Source organism: Brassica napus, chromosome A9, assembly GCF_020379485.1.
Source record: "Brassica napus cultivar Da-Ae chromosome A9, Da-Ae, whole genome shotgun sequence".
Classification (NCBI taxonomy): domain Eukaryota; kingdom Viridiplantae; phylum Streptophyta; class Magnoliopsida; order Brassicales; family Brassicaceae; genus Brassica; species Brassica napus.
In genome coordinates, this window is record NC_063442.1 from 6,988,206 (window position 1) to 7,015,229 (window position 27,024).

Below are 27,024 nucleotides of genomic sequence, written 5' to 3' on the forward strand. Positions count from 1 at the left end.
CATTTTGGCTGTGTTATTATGTTTGCTAAACAATGTCTCCATTGATAGAGCTTGAGTTTTATTTATAAAATTTGGTTTGATCAAAAAGAGAACGAGTATATCTGGAAAGCTTTCTAAATTTCTTATTAAAGTATAATTCATTTATAAGAGTTTATAAAGACAGTCTATAAGGATATGTATAAAATAACTTGAACTTAGTTTTCTACAAGGCTTTATAAGGATTATATAAATAATTTATAAATGTTTGTAAATCATTTATGAAAATTTATAAATCTTTATAAATACTTATAAAATATTTATAAGGGTTTATAAAATATTTATGAATATATATAAACTATTTATAAGGGTCTATAAATCATTTATTAAAACTTTTTATAAGGGTCTATAAATCATTTATAAGAATATTTATGGGATTATTAACTAGTTTTAAGGGATTATAATTCATTTATGAGAATGTATTAAAACTTTTTATAAGGGTCTATAAATCATTTATAAGAATATTTAAAATTGTTGAAAGAGAAAAAAAGAATATTTAAAATTATTTATAAGCGTTTATAAAATCAGTTACCAGGATTTGAAGAATTTCAAAAGGTAATTCATATATGAAGGCTCTTAAAACATTTTATAAAGGCTAATAAATCATTTATAAGGGTTTGTGAAATTTTTTTGCAAAATTATAAACTTGCTTATAAGAGATAATAAAACATCTATAAGAATATATATATAAATTATGGGTCTAAATGAGGAATATGGAATTAAAGGGAATATCATTTATGAACCATTTATAAATTTTATAATAGCTTATAAAACCTTGTATCAACCATCTATAAAGTTTATAAAACACATATAAATATTTATATAACTATTTATAAAGGTTTATAAAACTATTTAAAATGGTTTATAAAACTATTTACAAGAACTTATAAGCTACTTATAAGAGTTTATACATTTATTTATAAGTGTTTATAAATTAATTTACAAGTTTTATAAATCTATTTATAAGAGTTTATAAATCTATTTATAAGGGTTTATTCCAAAGATTATAAGAATTTAATAATCTTGATAACACAATTTATAAGAGTTTATAAATAAATTTATAAATCAGTTAGAAGAGTTTATAGATCATTTATAAATTCTTACAAAGATTATAAGTAAATCTTTATAAAAGTATTTATAAAGTTTCTCAATTTGCAGATGGCAAATCTTGTTGGTTATGTCATTGGACCATCACAGTAGGAACATCTTGATCAAACTGCTTTGTAGCTCCCATAAGTCTGGTTTTCAAGTCATCACAAACAGCTCTGTAGTGGCCAAATTTGTCATGTGAATAGCTCCCATCAGCGATCTCCATGTTCTGAAGGGTCTGCAGATCAGAGAGAGCCATCTTCAGCCCCGTGATATATTCCTGATCAACACTGTTAGCTCCCGTATATAGACAGCCGGTGATTGAAAATGGACGATTCTTTTGCCACTGTGATAACCAGCTAATGTCAGAAGTAAGACTAACTTCAGTTGCAATCACAACAATGTATTCTAGAATCATTGCAAGCTTCTTCCCTTACAAGATAGTTCTCGAAAACTGTCTCAGTTTTGGTAGAAATCAAACAGATCCTTTTTGTTTTTTTGGTCAAAGAAATCAAACAGATCCTAAAGATTATTTCCACTACAATTCATCAACAGCTATTAGAAACAATGTTTTCAGGAATCATTGCAAGTTTCATTCATTGCAAGACAGCTATTAGAAACAATGTCTCAATCTCATTAGATCCAAACATCCTAAAGCCTAATTCTACTGCGATTCAACAAAAGTTTCAATTGCAGTCACTACAATGTCTCTGGCATCATTTCCATCTTCATTCATTACAAGGCAGATATAAGAAACGATCTCTCAATCTCGTAAGAATCGAAACATATCCTAAAGACTAATTACACTATTCGAAGAATGAAAGAATAAATCAAAGTCTGAACCATACATTTAGAGAGCCTCGCGGTCTTCTGAGACGTTTTGTGAATATGTATACTGATCTGAGAAGCCTTCTTGTTGAATTCAGATCTTGAAGATGCAGGTGGTGCCGTTTGGAGGATACATGATAACCTTCAGCTTGATGGACGGATGGGATCACTCTGATCTTCTTGAACGTTGGGAGAGTGAATGTAGCGAGACAAAAAAAAGAAAAAGAGAGAAAGAATGAACTTTTTTCGGTGAGAGACTGATAACGGAATCGTTCTTTGACTAAAGAGGTATGGTTTCAATAGATGTGAAGTCCTCTTCTTCCTCGCTAATCTCCATGACTATCGCTCTCTAAGTCTTGCTCAGAGTCTCACACAGTGTTGTCGAAGAAGCACCATTTTGACGGCTGTTTAAATAAAATTCTGGTTGTTATCTCGCCGAATTCGCTGGAGGTAACCAGAGTTCGCCGGGGATCGCCGAGTTCACGGTAGATCACCAAGTTTTCTGGAAATTGTGGAGTTCGCCGGAGATCGGCGAATCGTCGTGACAGAGATTAGGAAGAAAAATAGATCTAGGTTAAATCTATGAAATGAAGGGTATAATGGTACTTTAGCCATTAAAATTTTAATGGTAAATTTGAAAAGTGTAAAGTTGAAAAGTGGTATTATGAAAGTGGTATTAGTGGCAATTTCTCATGAAACAATAACGTTTCAGTTAAAATAATATTACATTTTAAACTAACATTTACTGGTAAAGCATAAACCCTAATGTCACTAGATACAGTATAACATAAATTAATATCTGTCATATGTTAACAAATACTCTATATTGCATTATCATTTAGTTAATTACTTTTTTAAATATCCTTTATATATTAATTGAAAAACATTACAATATTTTTCGTAGCTACGTGTCACCATGAGAATAAAATTCAGAATTATTAGAAAGATAGGTTGGTTCATCTTAACATATATTATACTTTTTATTAAACTAACTATCAAATTGATTATTAGTGTACAAAAGTATATTCTCGCACTTTCCTTATATAAAAGCTACAGAATTATCTAATATGATTAATGCATATATGATAATTAATGATTATGATTAATAAATATTTGATAACAATTTTTGTATCTTATCTCTTTTTTCAGGTTTTTATTATTAAAAGATATTAAACAATCACATTAACCATATAATAATAAAAATTAGATTTTTTCTTATATGTTATATTTTGAAATTTTTAATGACTATAAATTACTAAAAATGTTAAATGTCTCATACTAAAATTTTGTGATCAATAGCTTAAATTTTTTGTAGTAACAAAATAGAACTGATCATAAAATCTTATGGATATGAAATCTCATTTAACGGACATTCATATTATATATTAATATAGTTTCAAATTAGACTATATAATATATAAAAATACATAAATATGTTAATTTCTAAATTTGTATTGAAAAAGTACTAAGTCTTAACATTTTAATTTTGAAATTTGCATTGAAAAATCGCACATTAGAAATTTTGTGTTTATCGTATAAGTACGAATTCTCAATAATAAATATTTATATTAAAATATTATATATATATATATGTACATGTCATTGAAATTTAGTTATATACCATATAAAATAAGTAAAATGATTGTTTGATTTATTTACCAAAAAATATCGTAAATAAACGAGAGGTATTGTTTTGATTTATATGATTACTCGAATTTAATTATATACATGATACGTAAATGAACACAAATAAATAATAATGTATAAAAATTATTTTTATATATAACATTCATTCTGCGCAATTACGCAGATCTTAACCTAGTTTAAATACATAAAATCTATGATATCATAGCCAGTATTTCGTTAGATCTTATTCCAAAGCCCAATTACCTTTTTGTGAGATATTTATTTGTATGTGTGCACTGTGTATATGAGTTTTTTAACTTTCAGGTGAGCTATCGGGTTTTGAGGATTTTATTCCACCGTTCGCCGGAGCATCACCCAAACAAGCACACACCGGGATAAACTATGCTTCCGGTGGAGGCGGACTTCGTAACGAAACTAGTGAACATTTGGTAAGAAGTAAGAACTAATTAATAATGATAAAATAAATAGATAATGATAATCTAATACGTAGTGAAAGAAAGAAAAATAAATAAATAATGATAATCTCATCTCTTATATATATATTAATTGAAGAACATTATAATATTATCTTGTAACCACGTGTCACTATGAGAATAAAATTAAATTTTTTTAGAGAAATAAGTTGATCCATCTTAACTTATATTATACTATTTATTAAACTAAACTATTAAATTGATAAATAGTGTACAAAATAATATTCTCACACTTTCCTTAAATAAAAGTTACAAAATTATATAATATGATTAACGTATATATGACAATTAATGATTATGAATAATAAAAAATTTGATAATAATTTTTGTATCTTAACTATTTTTTTAATTTTATATTATTAAAAAATATTAAACAATCACATTAATCATATAATAGTTCTTATATGTCATATTTTGAAATTTTAAGACGACTATAAATTATTAAAAACATTAAATGTCTCACGCTATAATTTTGTGATCAATGGTTTAACATTTTTTTGTAATAACAATATACAAATGATTATAAATCGTATGAATATGAAGTCTAATTTACTAGACATTGATATTATATATTAATGTAGTTTAAAATTAAACTATATAACATAGAAAAAATACTTAATTATGATAATTTCTATATTTGTATTGAAAAAGTATTGAAACCTTAATATTTTAATTTTGAAATTTTCATTCAAAAAATCGCACACTATAAATTTTGTGTTCTAGATGAAACGAAAGAACAATTATCATTTGGTGTGCACTAGCAATTTTGTGTGCACTAGAAATTTTGTGTGCACTGGAAATTGCGCGGGTCTTAAGCTAGTATATCAATGAAATGAAAGAATAACTAGATGTTCTCACATTTATTTTCACTAGTAAAGTATTTCAATCAATCATCATAAATATATATATGAAATCACACATACTTATTACTCCCTCCTTGTCACTTTAAGTGGTGTTTAGAGGAAAAAATTTTGTTTTAAAATAATTGATATTCTCATTATTCTAGATATAATTTAATACCATTTAAACTTTGTGATCAATTGCAAAATATTAATTTTTTTTTCTTATTGGTTGAACTAATTTCATTTAATGATATTTTTATGTAACCAAGATAAATTGTATAGAAGTTTGTATTTTCTTAATCCAAGTGCAAAAACCTTAAAAGTCACTTAAAGTGATACGGAGGGAGTAGATGACAATGACTTCAACAGCAACAAAGGAAGCTTTCTCTAAATAAAAACTATCATTGATATTATTAAAATAAAATTACACGACTTTTTTATGTGTGATATTTTAAGTTGGATCATCTTTTAAAAATATATTTAATGAATTTTTTATAATATCCCCACAAAATTACTAAATGTGTGACCTTCATTAGTATAAAACTATTTTTAATAATTTCATTACAATATTGTTTTTAATATATTTTAATTATATGTGTATGTATATATTTTATATAATTTCTGAAAAAAAAATTCTGAAGAAAAATTCTACAAAATCTTATTAAAATTTTCAATTTGTTATAAAATATTTCATTAATTTCATAATTAGTAAGAAAAATTATCATAAATCATTAATAATTAACCCCGTTCTTGTTTATAAACAAAATTAATAATTCGATGTTATTATATATTTTATACTCATCATATATGTTAAAATAAAATAAATAATATTATATTGAATCAGACATGACAAATCATATTGCATTGATAACTTATCATACATTATTATAAAGATATAAAGTATATTCATTTAAATTAAAAATAAACAATATGTAATATGCTCTCCGAACATGTTAAAGTTAGTAAAATCTATAATACATTTATACAAGAGTGCAATTTTGAAACATATATATTAGTACCATATCTAAAAAATTTAGATAAATATGATTAATTTAAAAATATAAATTTTTGATAAAAAATAGTCCTCTGCGTGGATCTGAATCTAGTAAGCATTATATAAAATGACATCTTGGATGTAAATATATTGATCTCGAGATATGTAGGGTGGTCGGATCAGTCTAAGAAAGCAAATACAAAACCACAAGAAGGCGATAAAGAAAGCAAAGGTGCCAGCACAACGACTGGAACAATGTCTTTATACAATCAACATCGGAAGCAACGATTACATCAACAATTACTTCATGTCAGAAACATACAGCACGAGCAGCCTCTTTAACCCTAATCAATATGCATATTTTCTCAACCGACTCTATCGTACTCACTTGAAGGTATATAGTGGAACACTTCAATACATTTTTTTTTTATCAACGTCTCAAGGTATATAGTGGAACACTTAATACTTAATTTAACATATTTCAACAAAGCCATGGTTTTAGCATTTTAAATTATTTTCAGGTTTTTAATCTTGGAATAAAAATTGAGATATTCTTCATGTTCATGTTTTCGAGAGATCTAAGTCATTTGGTTTTACTTGGAGAATCTCAAACTAAACAAAAACATTTCAGTTAAAAAAAAAACATTTTCATATTTTTATCCTAGTTACCTGTTATATATTAATACCCCTTGCATTTCATCTATACGTCAGTTGTGAATATATGCAATTTTTTGTTATTGTAGAGGTTGCACCGTCTAGGAGCGAGGAAAGTGGCACTTTTCTCGATCAGTCAGATAGGTTGCACACCAAAGATGATTATGTCCCATGGGGACGGTCAAGGCTGTGCGAAAGATGTGAACGCTGCCGTGGCAATCTTCAATAAGAACCTAAAAGACCTTGTAAATGATTTTAATAAGAAGGTCAAAGGTGCTAAGTTCACCTACGTTGATATTTTCTCTGGTGGAGATCCCTTAGCTTTCGGTCGTTTAGGTAAACTATCAAGACTCATTACATGTTTATCCAATATATATATACACAAATATAAGAATAATTAACATACATATTGTTAGTTCAACATGTAGTATATATTCCTATCAGGCTGGAGTTCTCAGAAACAATACTAGTGACTGATTAAATCTCTGGTATGAGTGTTATGTCAATCATAGCTATTGATTTTTTTTTTTCGGGAAAGTAAACATATTGAATTTAAAAAAAAGTTCTTTATACATAAACAACGAGTCCAAAATATATATTATTATTCTCAAAGTATCTTGTTTGTCTCGTTCAAAAAATAATTATCTTGTTTGTCTAACAATTTTTATTCGTAATGAAATGATGTACTATATGGTTTGTATATTTGACATGTGAGATAAAAGGTTGACCTTTATCAACAAAAAAAAACCTTGAATTTACTTTCGCTCTCATAATGTCGTAGGATTTAAGGTTGCCTACAAGGGTTGTTGTACAATATCCCCAGGGGAAGAACTTTGTGTACCAAACAAACCGGTTTGTGCAAACCGGTCTGAATATCTCTTTTGGGATGATATTCACAGCTCCGAAGCCACAAATAAGATGGCGGCTAAAGGCTCGTTTGATGGACCTCTAGGTAGTCCATACAGCATTGCCCAGCTTGTGAAGCAATAAAGGCTAGCTTGTACATAATGTACATGAATAATAGCGAATCTATTTTTTATTTTTGTTATTTCTTCAAACAAGAAGAAAATATCTGTGAAAAAAAAGAAGAAGGTATGTACATATAATCAATGAATAATAAATTTTGTGTGGTTGATCCCCTCTGTATTACTGGAAAGCTAATTAACAAATTCAGCTTCCATATCCACTGCGACTGCAGACTACTCACGCACTCTACTACACCATTGGAGAAGAATACAAACTATATCTCTCGTTCTCTCTCTTGTTTACATTCGCTTTCCCAAAAGTGACTATAAAAAGGGAACTTCACGTCTAACAATCATGAGAGGGACACTAATTATATAAACTCGCCACTCACAGTTGATTCCGTCACATTAAGCCATTAAGTTAATTCTAACGGAATAACAGGGCTTTACCGCCTTGAAGCGTAGTGACGAACTGTTTTGCTCCAATGAGGATATCTTAGCATAGGGTTCTTACTCAAATTAACGGTACATATAGATAAATACTAATATTTAAATATGAGAATCTTAAAATCATGGAAAAGCCAACTAAAAAGTTCTAAATTATATTGTATAACTTTATAAGAACTTTTTATGAAATATCTCCAATAATGTTGCTCAAATGGATCGAAACTCAATGTCATAATTTTCCGAGACCCAATGACTTAAGCAATTATTTCAACAAATCTCTACCTGAGAGATTAGCTCTCACTGAATAAAAATAGATAATAGAAAAAGAGAGATAGACAAGATACATGTTCTCAAATGAGAAGTTTTCAAATATCCTCTGAATACTCAGTTAACTAGTATGTGTCAATCTCTAAATAGTTTACTATTTTAAAAATGAGAAATTGCACATCCTATACACCACTAACCATGATATCTGAAAGGATAGAAAATCCACTATTATGCTAATTTGTTTTTTATTCTTCTCTCTTTCTTCAAAACCATTCTCTTTCTTTAAAATTATTCTGTCAAAAACAATTTGTATTTCTCTTTGCAAAATCATAAATCTTCAATATCCCTAAAGCTCTCAGCTTTCTGAAGGAACTCTGTCTCTCTCTATCGCTAATCTCGAGTCCACTTTTTGCACCAACTGAATCTCCGGACTCGTAAATACCAAGATCTCCGATTGTGATTTTCTGATTCCGACCTTTGTAGTATGGGTGTTTGATTCCTGGATTAGGGTTTTGGTTGATCTCCAATACAATCCTTGTTTTGTTTTCAGAAAATCGAATGATGATTTCAGTACTGTTATTCTAGAGAGGAAGAAGTCTCTGAATAGACTTGCCGTCGAGAAGGCCATGCCTTGAAGCCAAGTGGTAAACAAGTTAAGAAATGGAAAGAAGCCCAATGAGACACCAAATAGGATTTGTATGTTGTTTCAAAATAACAGCTAATATTAAGCTTAGTTATATTTAGAAATTTATATCAAATTACAGGTAAATATAAAATTAAATACCAGTTAACATGTAAAATATCCAGATAAATCAGAGTATAATAATACTAACTTATAAATGATCTAGATAAGTGAGAGTATAACCATGATAACTTACATATTAACTTACTCTCTATTCTTGTCAATGATTTTTCAGATTTAACTACTGTTCATATCCTTTCATTTTTTTCTTCAACATTTCCCGATGATCCGATCTGTTATTCGTCTCGATTCGATCAAAAAATTTGAATATCCTTAAAGCTTCAAATCAAAGCAAATAGAAAAATATGGTATCCGTAAAAAAGAAACAAATTACAAATATTATTCTTTAGAAAGCCGGATATCCGATCCGGTCTGTATATTTATAGATATGTAATGTAATTTTATGTACAAACCATTATATCTAGACATATTTATAATATAATTTGCTTAATTGTTTTATCTTAAGTTGTTTTTCAATTTTTTTTTTGTTTTGGGTTATTGCACATCCATTTTAACTTTTATGTTGAGTCAAATATTAACATATGAGGTTTTTTATTAGGCTTGTTAATGTTGATTTTTTTTTTGCTTTACAATTTATGTAGAAGATGCTAGTTTGTTAGTATGATATTGTTATTTTTATTTTCAATTGATAGTATGAAGGTTTGTTTATTTAATTTTATATTTTTAAAAATACAATTGAGATATAATCGAATAATTTGCGAATATTTAAAAGAATTCCGGATATCTAAACTTCTGGATATCCAGAATTTTCCAGATCGAAATGAATCACATACATAAGTATTTGTTTGGGACGAAACATATCACAAATACTGCAAATTTTCTAGATATCCATTTTGTGCCGAGGCCTAACCGCATCAAACTATAGTTGGTCTTGTTAAATATTTGTAGCAATTTACATTTTTTTCTTAATTTAGCAAAACACAGACATAATGTCTATCATTTAATCTTGTGATGGATTCCTACAATGTTAGTCTTAGACCACAATTGGCAAACAATCCTAACTAATTCAAATGTGTTATAAGATCATACCAAATGTTGATATAGACAAACTTATCTCTAAATTATAAACCAATTTTTTATAGTAAGCACAACAATATAAAGTTTCATTTTAGAATAATAATGTTCAAGAAATCGATAAGTAATAATTAAATGCATTATATGGGATTAGTGCCTACCATTTTTTTTTAAATCGTTTCATTTCTGGCTGATTTGCCACCTTCTCCGAGTCTGCTCCACGGTGTGTGGCCGTATTTTGAGAGAAAATAATCTCATGCTCGTCTGGAATCTTTTACATCATCTTTATCCCCACCTCTTAAGTGGGTTCTTAAGAGGTGTGTCCCACAATTTTATTAAAATCCACCTCTTCTTTCTTTTTTGCAAGAGGCAAGTTTTCGCTGGAGCTTTTGTACTGTTTATGGGTTCCACTTACATGTGATGGCCCGCGATTGATTGATTTTTAATTTTTTTCTAAATTAGACAAAAAAAAAATTAAGAACCCCAAATGGAGTCTTAGGGTTAATGATGATCTTATGAATTTATCTTTAGCGTTAGCTTCTATTATGGGTTCATTGGGCCCTCTCTCTCTCTTTCATGTGGTCTTCGGGTATAGGTGTTCGGAGTCAGATTCATCAAGATGACCGGAGCAGGCCTTCCATCCTCCTCCGTTTGGTGCTTCTAGGAGCTTCATGCGGGGTTGACTATGTCTATCTTTTGCTGATGGCTACCGTATTTTGCAGGTTTACCAAATCATAATATTTTTGGAATTCACTGAAACCAAATTCGTTTTCAGCATAATGGGATTCAAGTCACTTGTTTCTATTGCATATTACTAAGTATTTAGATTCACATTTTGACCCCAAAAAGACAATATAAAGTTTAATTGTTTTTAATTAAAACTATTCTTCATTTAATAAGCAACTAGACTTTGACCCGCGCGCCTGCGCGGGTGTATATTTTGAAAAATATGTTGATATTTGTTTTTCATGTAATTATTAGTATTAGGAAAAATGAATCCGAGGAACATAACCGATACCGATCCAAAAATATAGTACCAAACCCGAACATAAATTAATTAAATATTCTAATTATTCAAAATTTTGTTATTTAGATAACCGAATCTGATCCGAACCGAAGTATTTGGGTATCCGAATTTATCTAAAAATAGATTTATATACTTATATATATATTAATTATTTTTAGATTTAACGTATATAAAATATCAAGAATGATACTTTTAAATTAGTTTAAATACTTGAAAATATATATATATAGTCTAAAGTAAATATCTGAAATAGTTAAAGTATACTCAAATCACCAAAAATACTTAAAATAATTATTGATTTCGTATCCAAAATTTTAAATCAAGTCAATTGATATGTTAAGCTTAAGTATTATGATATATGTTATTCAAATTTATACGTAATATATTATTTTATTTATACATTTTGAGAAATTTAAAATATATAATGATTTAAGAATTTAAAAATAATTTAAATTAGTTATCCAAACCCGAACCAAACCCGCAAAGATCCGAATCGAACTCAAACCAAAATTTAGAAACATTCTAATAAGGCTGAAATCTTTGACCCCGAAAACCCGAAATGCAAACCGATCAAAACTAAACCCGTATGGGTACCCAAAAGCCCATCTCTAGTCATTATTATATATTGTATTTTGTCATCATATAATTAATCGTATTTTATATGTACCATCATATAAGTAATAATATAATTAATAGTATTTTATACATACCATCATATAAATAATTACATATATTATATTTTTAAAACTTAATATGAAATATAAAAACCATAATTTAAGTTGATATTTCAAATTGGGCTTTGTATTATATTTTTCTTATATATATATTGATAATATTGTTTTATAATGGTTATTGAAAAATAGTTTAGTAAAAATCCAGTTTTGAATATATGTATATTTTTGAATCAATTTTTAATATAAATCAACTTTGAATTATTATTTTGATTTGAAATATGTATATAAAGTTTAAATTTTGTTTTATGGTTAGTTTAGAAAAAAAAATGTAGGCAATTAGATTGATCCATTTTGGTATATTTTAAAACTGGTCTAGATAACTTTCAATTTAAAAAAAAAACATAAGCCCATTACTTTTTTTCTTAATCTATCCTTGTTTTCAAACAAAAATATTTTTTTTTAAAAGACTACAATCCATGTTTCCAAACAGTCTAAATTTTTTAATAGTCCTATTCAAGTCTCCAAACACTCCAATTTTGTACTTGAGTTTTAATAAGATAGATAGATGTAACCGAGAAAGTCAAACCGGTTTTGAATTATGCGATTTGGTTTGGTATTTGGTTAACTTTTTAGATATGACTTTTATTATTAGTCTAACCTGATACTATGAACAAAACATAGTTAGTTTTGAAGCTTGAATTTATTGTATCCAAAATTATGCAAGTTTATATCCGTTTCATCTGTTACATTATGAAGACTTTTTTTTGTAAGAGATTACATTACAAACAGTTTTTTAATATGGTACATAACACATAACACACATCTTTATATATTGTATCTATTCATACATGTTTATAAGATTAGCTAAAGTAATACATTTATATGAAATACCTAAGTTTAATAAAAACGGGTACATTGATATATATATATATATATATACATATATACAGTATATATTGTGTTTCAAAATTTTATGTGTATATCTAATAAAGATCTACATATACAAAATCACTTAGGCAGAATATTCTAACAACATTTTTATAGATTAGATCAAATCAACACTACGTAATCTTTTGAACCATATCAATTTAGACTATTAAACTGTTAGATTTTAAAGGTGAATTAGTTATTTTCAAGATTTCTTCCCATAAATTACGATTTTGCTATGTACCAAACTCCCATCTATATTCCATCGTAAATGTCTATCAATTAATATTTAAATGTGCATATTTTAACAAAATATGTAACATAAACAAATCCTATAAAAATTTGTGATCTATTTAATAAAATATTCATTTTCATTTTTCTAAAAACAACTAATCTTAATGCTTAATATGAAAATTTATAGAGCACAATTAAGCATGCACTTTGATAATTACAATGTTACCAAAATGTAATGCAACTCGAAATTAATAACTTAGATAAAACAAATTTGTTTTTGTTAAAACTTTTAAATAAATAAATAAATTAAAAATAATTTGTATAATCTAATTTAAGATAATATAAAATTTCAAGAAAATAACCTCTTTAGTTTACTGAAAAAATATCACAATTAATCTCAAACTCAAGCAACAAAATTACTACTTATGAAACATTATACATTATAAATTAACACCATGTGCAACATATATTAGGGCTGGGGAAAAATCAAATCCGAAGAACCGAAAAGAATCCAAACCAAAATTCATTAAGAATTAATAGGTTCAAAATTTTGGTATCTAGGGAATCGAAACCAAACATGACCCGAACCAAAGTATTTTGTGTACTCGAATGTATCCGAAATAGATTTATACACTTAAATATATTAATTAATTCTAGAATTAATCTATAGCAAATGTCCAAAATACTTAAAAATATGTATAGATAGTCAAAAGAAAATGTCTAAAATATCTAAACAATACTCAAAACACCAAAAGTACTTGAAATATCTATCGAATCCCTGCCTAAGTATTCAAGTCAAACTAATTTATATGTTAGCTTTATATATTTTAGCATACATTATTCAAATTTATATGAAATATATCAATTGAATACATTATTTTTATTTTAGTTTTGAGAAATTACATTATATATGAACTTAAAAGAAAACTAAAATAATTTAAATGGGTTATCCGAACCTACACCGAATACGCAAAGATCCAAACCAAACCCTAACCGACATCTATAAACCGAATGGGGCTGACATTTTAAATCCCAAAAATCCGAAACTCGAATAGAACTGAACCAAACCCGAATGGGTACCCGAACGTCCATCCTCATATATTATAACAGAAATCAATTTTATACATGTAAAGAAAAATATCATATAGATGTCAAGATATAAATATTTCCACATATTATATAACATAAAATAAAAACGTTTTATTTTTATATCGTATAATATAATTTGAATAATTTTAATGAAGGTTTTGTAAAACAATATCCGCGCATAGCGCGGGTTTGTATCTAGTTTTTTCTTAATCTATCCTTGTTTTCAAACAAAAATATTTTTTTTTTAAAAGACTACAATCCATGTTTCTAAATAGTCTAAATTTTTTAATAGTCCTATTCAAGTCTCCAAACACTCCAATTTTGTACTTGAGTTTTAATAAAATAGATGATTCCATCAGGATTATAGCACACATACGCAGGCGACATAGCCGGATGCAAAAAAATGGGTATAATACCTAATGTAAGACTAAAAACCAAGTATAAAAAGTGATCGTTGAGGGGAGATTTTCTGAGCTCTTGATAATGTATCCAACTTGCTCCTAAGAAATGAATACTGTATTTCTGGAAACAAAGATGATGCCGGTCTGCATACCTGAGTGTGGAGGTCTCTCATCCATCTAATACAATCTTCAAACAAGGAAGGTGGTGAAAGATGGGCTTTGGAGGCGAAGAAAGTCCACAACTGTGTGGAATATGGGAAATCAAAGAGAAGGTTTTGCCGAATCTCAACCACATAGAAAACATTATGGAGGAGTGAACATACCCCATCTATGTATTATATCTCTTGTAGGCAGCCGATCCCTAATTGCAATCCAACTTAGAAAAGCATGTTTGGGTATGGACTCCTTGAACCAAACAACTTGATACCAGTTAACTTCAAGTATACTCTATACATGTTCCCAAGTATTTGACGCGAGAAGGATAAAGTGGGGAGACTGATATGCATGCATCATGCAAGCATTGTTTCATTAGTGAGATGATAGGGCTTCTACTAAGAATGTGACTGATCCACCATTTACCATAAGAGGATCCATCTGAGATACATGAGTTAATATGGAGACCACTAACTGCTCGCCCTCGATCACTAACCAAATGAATCAATGGCCGTAATGAAGTCCAATCATCAAACCAGAACTTAGCTGAGATGTCCAAGCCTACTTCATAAATTAAAAACTGCCTTGCAAGAGGCCTTAACTTGCATAAAGATTTCCAAATCCAACTGCCAGGAGTGGATTCATCAAGAGCCAAAAGTATTGCTCAATTCAGAAAGCACATAAATGTTTTCTGTATATATTAAGATACGTAAATTTGTTATTACAATTCATGAACCACGTCATTAGTAGAATCCGTACTCGCAACCTTAATGAAAATGAATATGCATAATATATGAAAACTTTTGTGTATATATAACCCTATATATCTTCATAAAAGTGTTTCTTGAAGGCCTCCATGTGAACCACCTGTTGACACGTCGCAAGAATCAGAGAGCCATCTTCAGTTTTATCTGGCAATAGCAGAGAGTTCCCATCGAGGTCATTCGTGCCTGGTCCCATGTAGACCTCCTGGCCCCATCCGAAGTCAAGACCGTACATTGGCAGAGTTAACCAGCTCACAAGTCCAAGATTAGGGTTCCCATAAAATGGACCTTCCGTGCTTCCCAGGGTATGTATATCTTGAAACTCCTTTAGATCCTCGTGGTTCTTTAGATACTCTATCCCGGTCATCACGTACTCGTTTGTCACATTCTTTATAGCTTTACTGATTTTTCCCGCTGCGAAACCCAGCTCGTTCGTTATCAGTTCACCTATATATGCACAAGAAAATTGTCTAAATATAGAATTTGCATTGGTCTCACTTTACGTGCATGAGAAGCAACCAATAGATCCTCCATCTAAATTCTAACTCCTGCGAAAACTAGTATTTAATTTTTACAGCTAGCCTATATGTCCGATTGATGATATCTTTTTATAGACTGGGATTATTGTTTAGTACTAGTTGTGATTAGGCTAGATTTTAAAGTTACAGACAATTTAATAAGAATTTTTACAAAATTTTGTTTTTGATAGTTTACAAACAATATTTTTATGTATATTAACTTTTAAAATTGGAAAACATTAAATCAGTTTTTCATCTGGCTATATCCAACGATCTTGGTTGCAATTGACAACACTGAATTGTAGTTTAAACAATAACTTTTATTATTAGCCCTTTAAAAATTTTGTATTATCAACAGATAAACTATAACAATTTCAGTCGCTTAAACTAAAATATTTTCACGTGAATTAAACTGTACCACTATATATCCCAAAAGTTCTTGGACACCTTTTTATTAATTTTAAATTAGATATATAGTTTCTAAACGATGAAAATAATATACACTAAAGAAAAACTTAATCTAAGGTAACATTTTATTATGAAACTGCAAGCACATATAGCCAAACTAATAAATAAATCTCAGATACAACCAACTGGAAAATAAGAGAAAAATTTTAATTTTTGACAAAAAGGTACCTGAGATGCTTGCTGCGACCACATCAAGAGTAGCATTGCCAAAGTAACCACGGGGCAGAGGTGGCTGCACCCTACTACGAGCATCTACACTGATTACCAAACCCGTTGGTTGCTCTGGCGAGTGTCCACGTGCTTTGCAAGCGCACCTCCATACGTGTCCCGTGACCGTCTCGTACCTTGTAAACCCTCTCGCTGGGTCAGCGTATTCGCTTGTATTCACTTTACTTCTAAGCTTCTGAAGCTGAGATTTGCTCAGCTTTAGCATCGCCACAACCGTTTCCTTCTTTCTTTCTTCTACACAGTCCGTTTCACCGATCAGTAACGGCGGCTCTTCAAACTCTTTACCTTCGTACTGAGGTGATGTGGCAAACGGCGGAAGCTGTTCACCAGCCCAGAGGACTTTGCGGTCGAGAAATGGAACGGTTTCTAGAGGTTCACCGCGAGCGATTCTTCCCCATTCCGACAGGAAGTGAAGTGCGCTTTGTCCATCCACGACCGCATGTGAAACTTTGACGCTGAGGCTTATTCGGCCGCATTTGAACTTGGTGACCTGAGCTAAAAAGAGAGGGATTGTTTCGATAGGGGATTTGTAGTTTACTTGTGGCACAAGTTTCTCAAATTCAGCTGCCCCTAAGAAATTGTTGAAATCGATAAGCTCTGCCTCGGATTCCGCTTCGATGAGTGTCACTCCTGCTGCATTACAATCAAGCTCTAACCGGTCCTGAGGGAGCCACCGGAGACGGCCGGCCAAAGGGTAGAAATGGAAAAGCGCACGGCTCAATGAGTTCTTTAGGGTTTCGACTACATTGCCTTGGAACGAGTCAGGTGGCTTGTCATAGAAGTAAATGGTGGGAACGTGAGTTATTGTACCAACTTGATCCCATTCCGCTAATGGAAACCGACCGGTCCATGTTGGTTCAGCCGGCACGACTGTGTAAGTATTCCTTATGATGATGGGAGCCATATCACAAACTGCAGCTTCTCTTTTTTTTTTTAGTTTAGCCGTAAAGTACTAACTATGTGATGTATTGAATCGTATGAGTTTATCGTCTTTGCACTTGATCAAAATGTATTTCTCGTGATTTAGTTTGTTTCCTTGTAAACAGCTTACATAATGGAAGTGATAATAAGGTTTAACTTTTGTCGGTCAGTATGGTCATGCGTATTGTCCTTTTTCTTAATTTCTTTCACATAGTAGACTAGTATTCTAACATGCTTAAAATCTGTACATTCCATATTTACAATGAAGAATCTAATACATATATCCATTATAGTTACACATATATGAGAGATGTATTGTTTTATCCATTACTTTTGTATGTTCCATCCGCTTTGATGTGTAGGAAGTAACACTTGAAGCCATATTAATCAAGCAATGGTAGTAGTTTAGTAATAAAGATATATAAACTTGGGAGTTGGGACAACACGTAAATTCATCAGTTAATATACTCAATCCGTCCTTTAAAAATATATATTCTATAGAAAAAAAATATTTCTAAAAGATTCATTTTTATATTTTTAATTCATGTTTTATTAACTAATTGCAAACTTCAAAAATCTTAATTGCACTAATTGATTTTTTATTGGCTTAAAATTGTGGAAAGAAAATAAACACAAAAAATTATATAAATTTAATGTGTTTTATTAAAATATGTGAAAAAACTAGAATATAGATCTTTTAGGAACAGAAAGTATTATTTTTTGTAGCACTATGTACGTTCCCGGGACCGACCGGATCAGAGTTTATCAAAAAAAAAATGTTTTGCTAGAAACTATATTGTTGGTGTTTGACGAAATAAAAATAGAATCATATTTGAGATTTCATTCAAAAAATTTGGAATCTGACTAGTTATCATTTATCAATACTGTCTATCTAATTAGCAAATTATCGACCATATGCTCCAATCAATTAAAGAAAACATAAGATTTACGAATTTAAAACGAGAGGAAAATACTCAAATATGATTCTATTGATTGGGTACGTGTTATTGGGTAGTCCATGGGCCATATAAAACCCAAATTGGGCAGTAGAAAAATAAACCCTAGTTTAAAACCTGACCCGAACCCATACCCGACTGGATCTTCTCTTCTCTAAATTAAGCGTTTTTTTCTTTTCTACTTTGAACCGATCCCTCAAAACCACGAGAATGGAAGGCGATCAAGACACATCTGATTTCACTTTGGTAACGAGGAAGCCTTGCTTCGGTCTCCCAACAGCTTGCCCTAACTGCCTTCCCGCTTACATATACCTCAAACTAGCCCAGCTTCCTTTTCAACTCGCCTTCAATTCCACCTTCCCTGATTCAGGTTTCAACTCTCCATGTGTAGTGTACTTGAATCTAGATTCGAATGTTAATTGTTCTTTACTCGTTGGTGTTAATCAGAGTTTAATTAGGTTTTGTAAGCTAATTTAGTTACTGTTTTAGGTTTAAAGGATTCGTTTTTTTTAAGAGGAAGTTACAATTGGTGAATTACATTCTTATAATAAGGATTCTAATGCAGTACCCTTATTGGTTAATTACATTTTGTTTATGCAGAGGAACTGCCATACTTTGAAAGTGGGACATACGTTGCATACAACAATGAAGATGGAGGGGTGATTGAGAAACTGGAGAAAGATGGGATTGTTAATCTTGACTCTCAGCTCCAGTCTCTTCCGGATTATCTATCCTTGAAGGCTCTTATTGTATCGTGGCTGGAAGAGGCGCTTACGTATGAGATATGGGTTGGTACGGAGGGAGTATGTGCGTCCAAGATCTACTACTCAGATCTTCCTTGGGTGATCGGCAAGGTCCTGTTCTATAAGCAGACGTATTTGACCAAGAACCGGCTAGGACTCACCAAAGAAAACGCAGAGCAAAGAGAAAAACTGGTACCATCATTGCTTAACTTTAGAACACATGTGGTTTTATGAACATTTGAAAACTTGCTACTTAAAGTTGAAGGGTTTTAAATTAACAGATATACAAGAGGGCAAGTGAGGCGTATGAAGCTTTGTCGACTAGGTTAGGCGAGCAGAAGTTTCTCTTTGAAGACAGGTACTGTTGCAATCAATCACATTGACCTAACTTGATTTTGTATCTTTTAACCACTGTGTATAGATTCACCATGTTTTCTCTTATGCTCTTGCTGGCAACAGGCCATTGAGTTTGGATGCTTTCTTTCTCTCTCACATGCTTTTTACTATCCAAGTATTACCAGTAAGCAGCTTTACAATGTTCCACCAATATACTTTTCAGCTTATTCTAGACCTCCTTTGAACAATTTAAAGTAGTTTCTTTATGGTGAATGATCAGGAAACGTCAGTGCTTCGGCGCAAACTTCTGGAACATAGTAATCTTGTCAGATATGCTGAGAGACTCAAGTCGGAGTTCCTAGAAGAGTCTTCGTCATCTCCTTCCCCTCCACTTCACTCATTCCCTTCCTCATTTTCAGGAAAGGGTAAGACACATTCAAACCTTACTATTTATGTAACTCATTCTTATTATACGCAGTAAAATTGGAAATGACCAACTCTGTGGAGCAAATGAATCTTATCTGATGTTCAGGTTCGAAGCCAAAGAGCAAACCAAAGGCAGAAAAGAGTGAAGAGGAGAAAAAATTTAAGAAGAGAGCAAGGTTCTTTCTCGCTGCTCAGTTTCTAGCCGTTGTTATTTACGTATCTGTGATGGGAGGAGGTAGTTCCGATGAAGTGGAGTATGAAGATGATGATTAGTACTCTTATTGTTATGGACCAGTAACTCTCAGGCAAACTCTTTACCCTCGTATGTGTAGACTCATAGTCAAAAAGAACCAATCATCTCTCTGCTTTTTCTTGAATTTTTGTTATATTGCAAGACTCATTGTTGTTCATCCTCAAAATCAACTGAACTAACTCTGTTTTGTCTTGCTAATAATACAAATCTCATCCATCTAAAAACTATCTTCTGATAGCAAATGATGATAGCCAAAAACCTAACCTAATTTCTAAACTCTCTAACACCAAACAACAATTAGGAATTTAAATTTACATCCGGACGTTGCCCTGACGTGTCCTCTGGTTGGTTAACAAGCTTTGAGTGTTCATCAGCCGAGTAGATAGCAAACTCAGCTAGTGAGCTCACTGCAACAGACATCCCATGGCAGAGAACTTTAAGAGCAACCTCTGCAAGTTTCTCAGGCGTCATCACAACATCTTCAGCCAACACAAGGTCCAAGCTCTCTGACCCGGAATACCTCCTTGACCCGCCGCTTCCGCTCCAACTCGGGTCTTCCCTAACCTGTCTTGCATATACCGAACCCATCCCTGAGGCAAAGAACTCCAGTTTGTCCAAAACCGGCTTCTCCTCCAAGCTGTTAAGCAACTTGGACCACTGGATGCAGACTCGGTATATAGGGTGAGGACATGAGGATAATCTAACTTTCTCAGGGTCAGGATCGCATCTGAGACATCTGAGAAGCCAACCAGACAGTGCTGCCATGTAGGATCTTTGAGACGTGATCCAGAACTCGAAGCAGGCTCTCCAGTTTCGAAGGTGAGCTTCAAGATTCAAAGCAGATTGAGCTAATCTTTGAGAGTTGATTGCCTCTGGCATTACTGGAGGCTGTCTCTTCTTGTGACGCTTTGAAACCGGTGCCCCTGCAAGTAACATTTTGGCTTCGTCTAGTGTTCTTCTCTGAATCTGATGACTCTCTGCCATAACTTGCCACATCCTTGTTAATCTGTTATGATCATTGATCAGTCTTGAGGAGGGTTATAAAGAGAAACCAAAGAGGAAGAAGAAGAAGAAGGTGTTGGTGTTTACCCATGAACAAGCTCCAGAAGCTGAGGTAACAGTTCTTGGTCGCGAAGAGTCTCAATCCTTTTGGAGATGGATTCTATAGAGTGTATAGAGACTTTTATCTGTGTGTTAAGGTCTCTAATAGTAGCTCTTGTTTTATCAACTGCAAAAGGATCATCTCCTTTAACGTCTTGATTCCTTAGCTGCATACATTTCTTCTCGTATGCTCTTCGAACACGTTCTCCAGACTGTTACAAAGACCAGGAAAGGCTGTTCATCTTATATAAACAAGAGAAGACAAAACTAGTCACTTACCTTAACTTCATCGTAGAGTTTCTTCTCCCACGCGAAAAGTTTGTCCAGTGTTGTTTGGTGGCTACCTGAAACCATGCAAGATTCATCTGAAACATCACTTCTACTTTCAGACCCGGAACCACCAGAAGAAGTGAGCAAGAATCTTGAAGAGGAAGATCTAGATGAACCCGAACGGAACAAAGCTACAGGATTCAGCTTCTTCATTGCTACAAACACACAAAATAAGAAACTAAGTCAGTCACAAAACATAGAGAGATTGCTACTTTTTTTGTAATGGACTTTACTACCACTGTGATCATTAGGAGATGGTGCGTATTGAGCTCTGCTAGCTTCCAATAGCCCAGAGACTTCCTTAGCCGCGTCGCAAATGGCTGTGAACTGATCTTCAAGGTCTTTGATTACCTCTGCCATGCTCGTTGGTCTCCGGTTCACATACGCCGTGAAACCTGGCGTATCTCTTTTTGCAACGTTAACAACATTCTTCACCTCTTCAACATTCCCAACACCAACAACATTATCTTTAGTTTCTGCTTTAGGCACCTCAACTGTTCGCTGTTCTTGCGTTCCAACGCATTTCTCATCTCCCTCGTCCTCGCTTTCACACCCACTGTCCGTAAACTCCCCATCCTCATCCTCATCCTCATCCTCATCCTCATCTTCATCATCATCATCAACGTCTTCAACTTTAACTTCCTCCTTGCAACAACTCTTATCAACATTACCTCTACTATCTTCGTTTGCTTTCAAGTTATGATTCTGAAACCTCGGAGGCTGAGGTTCATCGTCTTCCTCCAAGTCTGGAATCCCTTCTTCCTCACGAACACGTCTCAATCCTCTAATCTCATCATCCACAGTACCAGTACGAGTCTCAACACTTCCCCTATCATAACCATTATTATAACCATAATAATCCAACGAAGAGAAGGGATTCCAGAAGAAGTCCCACTGCGAGTTCTGCGGCGAAGGAGGTGGAATGTTATGAGTGCTTAGCCTTTGTTCAGGAGAGCTCAACGGATTCCAAAACGAAGAAGAAGAAGCTGCAGAAGTGTTTACATTCATATCCATATTCATCCCAAAGAAACCATCAGCTTCTCCTTCTCCGTATTGGTGACTCGGCGGAGGTGGAAACGACTCAACGCGAAACGTTTCAGGAGATCTCTGCTCGACACGAACCGGTCTGCTTCTGTTAGACATCAAGTAGCTCGCTCTCACCTTCGTTCTTGGCTTTTCTTGAATCATTTTCGGAGGCATGGAAGAAGGCGAAATGGTGATGAACTCATCACAGCCGCTCCTGCTGGTGCTTCTACGGCTGCTGCTCGGTGGTATTCTCTTAACCGGAGTCACCTCAAATGAGTCGTGAGCCGGAACGAACTCGTGAGGCTTGTAGTTGTTGTCTCCCTGGATAAAGTCATGGAGAGCGTCAGAGACTTGTCTAAGTGAGTTGATATAAGCAATGTGACCAGAAGCGAACTTGGTTCTATCTTGTATCGCTTGTTTGATGAAACGTTTCCTGTCTTTACAGATCTGAACAGCTTCTTCGTCGTCTAACTTGGAGTGAGAACATCCCATTTCTCTCTAATCTCAAGCTTCAAATCCACAGATCAAGACCTCATTGTAATGAAACAACTGAGAACAAAGAAGAGTGGACTTTTAGCTATTTACTATCAACTCACATTAAATGAGAAGAAACAGACATTATTTTTCGTTTCTCATACAGACAAGACAAAAAGCTCTTCACAGTCTTCAAATCTTTAAACCCTCTTCAAGAAAATCTAAAACCAATGCACCATTTTTGCTTATTTCCAATAAAAATGTGGAATTACTCAAAACTGACAGAAACTCACATGAGATAAAAGTGGCAAATCTTGGACTTGTTCGAGTGAGATGTTAAAAATGTAATGAACAACCCCAGAGAAAAAAAAAAACCAAACCTAATAGGGTTGTGTTATATAGTCAAAAGAAGCTCGAGGAGTAAGCGTGAGGATTTTCTGTAGGGAAGAGACGTTGGAGAAAGCAACGGTCAAAACTACTGTCGGAGTCGGAGAGAGGAGACAAGTCAAGAAGAAGGACGAGAAGAAGAAGACAGAAACAAAAACAAAAAAACATATTATAAAAAATAAATAATACTCCACTAATATTAAAATTAAACAAATAAAATAAAGAGAAGCAAAAAAGGTAAATGGAAAAAGCTCCGACGAATAATAAGACGGGACACGGATTACGACTTCCCCATTTTGTTTTTCACCCTTGCTTTGTATCTTTATTACCTGTATTGCCACTTAGGTTGAAAGAGGCTTTTTCATAAGAGTATTATAACAAAGCATGGGTATTTTCGTAACTTCCGTAGTATATGCAGTGGGAAAATACGTAGGAAGAATTTAGACAAATAAAGGACCGGCCTGTAAAGTAAAAGGCAGGATTTGGACCCACATGATAAAAAGATATCATGAAGTGCCTCGATACTTGAGATTTCTCTTCCTGCCCCTGATTATTTCGTTTAACCACGAAAACACCATTAGTAGTCCTACAATCTTTCTCAATTGGGTTCACGTTTAGATCAATATCTGACCCGGTGGACTTCATCGTCATGACTTAGATAAATAGACTTTAGCCCATATCATAGTGTTGTTGTTTTGCTTCGAAAGTTCGAAACCATTGTGATTCGGTCTCAAATCTATTTTATTTGGACTATGCAAAATCCATTTTCCTGAAGCATTCACGAGTGGTCTAAGCAGTGCCGGCCCGGTATCATTCTATGCCTGAAGCAAATTTAAAAATTACTGCCCGTCGTGAGTATTGAACACATCACCTAAAATGTATTTTAGAATTTACAAACCACTATACCAAAAAAATATATATATGAATAATGCCCTTATAAACCTTGGCGTCCAAAGCCTATGCTTCATGAATCTTTAGCTCAGGGCCGGGCCAGGCATAGGTCTCAGTTGAGAGAAGAGTCTGGATCTCCAATCATTTCAAATCTAGAAAATTTACATTTACATTTTTCAATATCAATATTATTAATTCAGGATTATTACTATTATTTACCCTTACTTTGTCATGGAATATTACTTCTTTGTGACACTGGACCAACTTTAAAAGACTGATTATTTTATAACTATCTAATTTTTATTTTTTTTTGACGTCAACTATCTAATTTTATTTAATTACTATCCACGATCTCTTTTTCGTAAGCGAGAGAGCAGTTACACTTATCTGTCCAATAACGACTTTCATTTTTATTTATAACCATTATGCACCTGATTTCTCATCATCATCCTATCAATAAACGATTATTTAGCAATATAGCAAAATGGAGAATAGAAAGAACATTAGAATTTCCATCGAGAAGTTTGTGAAGAATCAGTGTTTCCAGTGAAAACCAGATTCTGCAAACTTGCTTTATAGATTATCATCCCAACACTATAAACCACTACTGAGCAAAGTATAGTGCTATTAACAGAAATCGATGATAATCCCACCATCATAGACAAGGTATATTAATTTCAAAGAATCATGGTCACTAATGAAATCTAAGTTTTATAAACCAAGTTTAGCAAACTGGGTTGATAAACCCAGCTTACAATTAACTTACTACGGTAATGAAATCCTAAAATTAAAACAAAATGTAAACTCAAACCTACACACATTAGACATCCTCCTCTTCACATTTAAGATGAAACCAATGTTAGGAGTATTACCAGATGATTTAGATTGTTCCTATTTTTCTCTAGATTAGAAAAAAATTGTGTTCCAGCTTATTGAGTGGAAGCTCTTCTCCAATAAACATCTCATAAGAACATCTTTTTGTAGAAGTCGCACTCTCAAGTTAGTTAAATGGATTTGAGCTGATTACTTTCAGAACCTGAGAAAATATCTCATGTATTTGCAGGATCTGTTGTCAGATTCATTTTTCTAAAGAAAAATATCATTATAGTTCAAAAAATCAAAATAAAAATTAAATACAGGTTCTAGATCTACCATGGAAGAGAGATTACCCATGTTATTTTCAGGAGCTATGTAGACTAATACATCTCTGTTTTGAAAGACCATCAATGAAGGTTACTCGATTCATCTTCCACCGACTTCTCAAAAGTAATCAGCTCAGTCTTTTTTTAATTTAACGTAAATTATGTTTTTTTAAATATTAAACAGTCAATTAAGAAGATAAGATGTCATACCATTGTTGGACAAGACGGTCAAAACGCAGAGACCCATTAAATTTAGGTTGAAAGAAAAAAGCTTGATAAAAACATGTACAATATTTATCCAAGTTAGACATATGATCTCCAAGTTTGAATTAATCAAATATATACATGCGTAAAAAATGTTATCAGTGAATTAATTTTGAGAAGTTATATCTTTATATATGTTTTCGTTCAAATTGGGTAATTTGATTAATAAATAGTGTTTTGTATGTTAGTTATTGAGAAATCAAATATGATAAATATTTGTAAATATAAAATTTTAATTTTTAAAATTTGATTATTCAGTCGATTTTCCAATTTGGTTCTGGTTCATTTTCGATTTTATTTCTTACAAAGATATAGGATTCGGTATTTATGAACTAGGAACGATTTTGGTTTTATTTTTTTGGTTCCAGAGTATATTTTTCCAAATCTATACAATATATTATATAGGAAATTATATTAAAAGTATTATATTATTAAAAATAAACATGTGCTTTGAAAGCGCAGATCAAAATCTAGTATATTTTAAAAAAAATATCAAAATTTGATATTTAATCTGGGATTTTAACATATCTTCAATTTAGGCTGTGATTGTCATCCTATTTCTCGTTCTTTGAATTTCTGAGCTGACTTCCTTGCAGAAGAATTCTTTTTTTTTTGTCATCTATTATATTAAAAACGGTTAACCACATCAACGTTCTTATACAAAGATCATAACCCCGACTTTAAAACCTGCTCATAATACAATAGAGCACAGAAGCTAAACAAACAGCCAAAGCTTCATACTACAAGCCAACAACAAAAAATTCCCAAACGCTTGTACCAAAAAATAGCCACCAAAAGAAGAATTCTTATTTTCGTTTACTCTTATATAAATTTATAGATTTTGAAATTGATGGTTTACTAAATCAATCTTCTAGAATGTATTTTTTCTGAAAGCTAATCTTTAAGAATCTGATTAATTATATATGCAATTTTAGACCCACGGACCACAATCTAAGTGACTTAACATGGCACATATATCTTGATGGTCATACTTCAAAGTTTGAAGTTAGAGTCCATCTTTTCTCTCCCAAAATGAGAAGGAATAAAAGGAGATGATACTGTAAATAAAACAAATCAGTCACTTAATCTTTGATATAATAGTCTTATATTTGAGACTCGTTGTAGATGAAATAAAAATAGTTGGACATCTACTTCTTTATTCATGATTTCGTAGATTGGTATGGTAAACCTCTATAGGGAATTTGGCATTAATGGATCGACTTCAGTATTGCAATTAACCATAACCATTTTTCTTATTTTATCATGATATAA

At 32.0% G+C, this 27,024-nt stretch overlaps 3 protein-coding genes across 8 annotated transcripts; 1 reads left to right on the forward strand and 2 right to left on the reverse strand.

The window, feature by feature from the left end:
• Positions 1-15,184: 15,184 nt before the first annotated feature.
• On the reverse strand, positions 15,185-17,576 carry LOC106374616 (spermidine hydroxycinnamoyl transferase-like). Of its 2 annotated transcripts, none has more exons than XM_022692423.2 (2): positions 16,443-17,576; positions 15,185-15,702 (listed from the first exon to the last, which is right to left on the reverse strand). In XM_022692423.2, exons 1-2 carry the CDS (start codon positions 17,404-17,406, stop codon positions 15,344-15,346), a joined length of 1,323 nt encoding a protein of 440 aa, XP_022548144.1. In that variant the 5' UTR covers positions 17,407-17,576; the 3' UTR covers positions 15,185-15,343. The 2 variants fall into 2 exon arrangements, with proteins under 2 accessions (XP_022548144.1, XP_013670061.1); XM_013814607.3 differs by having other exon boundaries at positions 15,185-15,735.
• Positions 17,050-20,294, forward strand: LOC106441657 (mitochondrial outer membrane import complex protein METAXIN). The gene is made up of 7 exons (XM_013883451.3): positions 17,050-17,060; positions 18,580-18,749; positions 18,980-19,314; positions 19,404-19,480; positions 19,582-19,642; positions 19,739-19,883; positions 19,991-20,294. The coding sequence occupies exons 2-7, from the start codon at positions 18,590-18,592 to the stop codon at positions 20,155-20,157; spliced, it is 945 nt and encodes a 314-aa protein (XP_013738905.1). The 5' UTR covers positions 17,050-17,060; positions 18,580-18,589; the 3' UTR covers positions 20,158-20,294.
• On the reverse strand, positions 20,285-25,650 carry LOC106441635 (protein ALTERED PHOSPHATE STARVATION RESPONSE 1-like). Of its 5 annotated transcripts, none has more exons than XM_048739653.1 (6): positions 25,516-25,650; positions 25,219-25,382; positions 21,805-23,143; positions 21,518-21,723; positions 21,227-21,450; positions 20,285-21,143 (listed from the first exon to the last, which is right to left on the reverse strand). In XM_048739653.1, the coding sequence occupies exons 3-6, from the start codon at positions 23,084-23,086 to the stop codon at positions 20,435-20,437; spliced, it is 2,421 nt and encodes an 806-aa protein (XP_048595610.1). In that variant the 5' UTR covers positions 23,087-23,143; positions 25,219-25,382; positions 25,516-25,650; the 3' UTR covers positions 20,285-20,434. The 5 variants fall into 5 exon arrangements, with proteins under 5 accessions (XP_048595610.1, XP_048595611.1, XP_048595609.1 ...); XM_048739654.1 differs by having other exon boundaries at positions 25,219-25,412; positions 25,516-25,601; XM_048739652.1 differs by lacking the exon at positions 25,516-25,650 and having other exon boundaries at positions 25,219-25,509.
• Positions 25,651-27,024: the final 1,374 nt, after the last annotated feature.

Bases quoted from the DNA above. Each gene is read 5' to 3' on its own strand.
- LOC106374616 (XM_013814607.3), bottom strand. From the start codon at position 17,406: ATGGCTCCCATCATCATAAGGAATACTTACACAGTCGTGCCGGCTGAA. The intron at 15,736-16,442 runs GTACCTTTTTGT...GTGCATATATAG, and splicing joins GGTCGCAGCAAGCATCTCAG to GTGAACTGATAACGAACGAG.
- LOC106441657 (XM_013883451.3), top strand. From the start codon at position 18,590: ATGGAAGGCGATCAAGACACATCTGATTTCACTTTGGTAACGAGGAAG. The intron at 19,643-19,738 runs GTAAGCAGCTTT...GTGAATGATCAG, and splicing joins TTACTATCCAAGTATTACCA to GAAACGTCAGTGCTTCGGCG. The intron at 19,884-19,990 runs GTAAGACACATT...TCTGATGTTCAG, and splicing joins TTCCTCATTTTCAGGAAAGG to GTTCGAAGCCAAAGAGCAAA.
- LOC106441635 (XM_048739653.1), bottom strand. From the start codon at position 23,086: ATGGGATGTTCTCACTCCAAGTTAGACGACGAAGAAGCTGTTCAGATC. The intron at 21,724-21,804 runs GTAGTAAAGTCC...GTGTGTTTGTAG, and splicing joins ATCTCCTAATGATCACAGTG to CAATGAAGAAGCTGAATCCT. The intron at 21,451-21,517 runs GTAAGTGACTAG...TCTTTGTAACAG, and splicing joins AACTCTACGATGAAGTTAAG to TCTGGAGAACGTGTTCGAAG.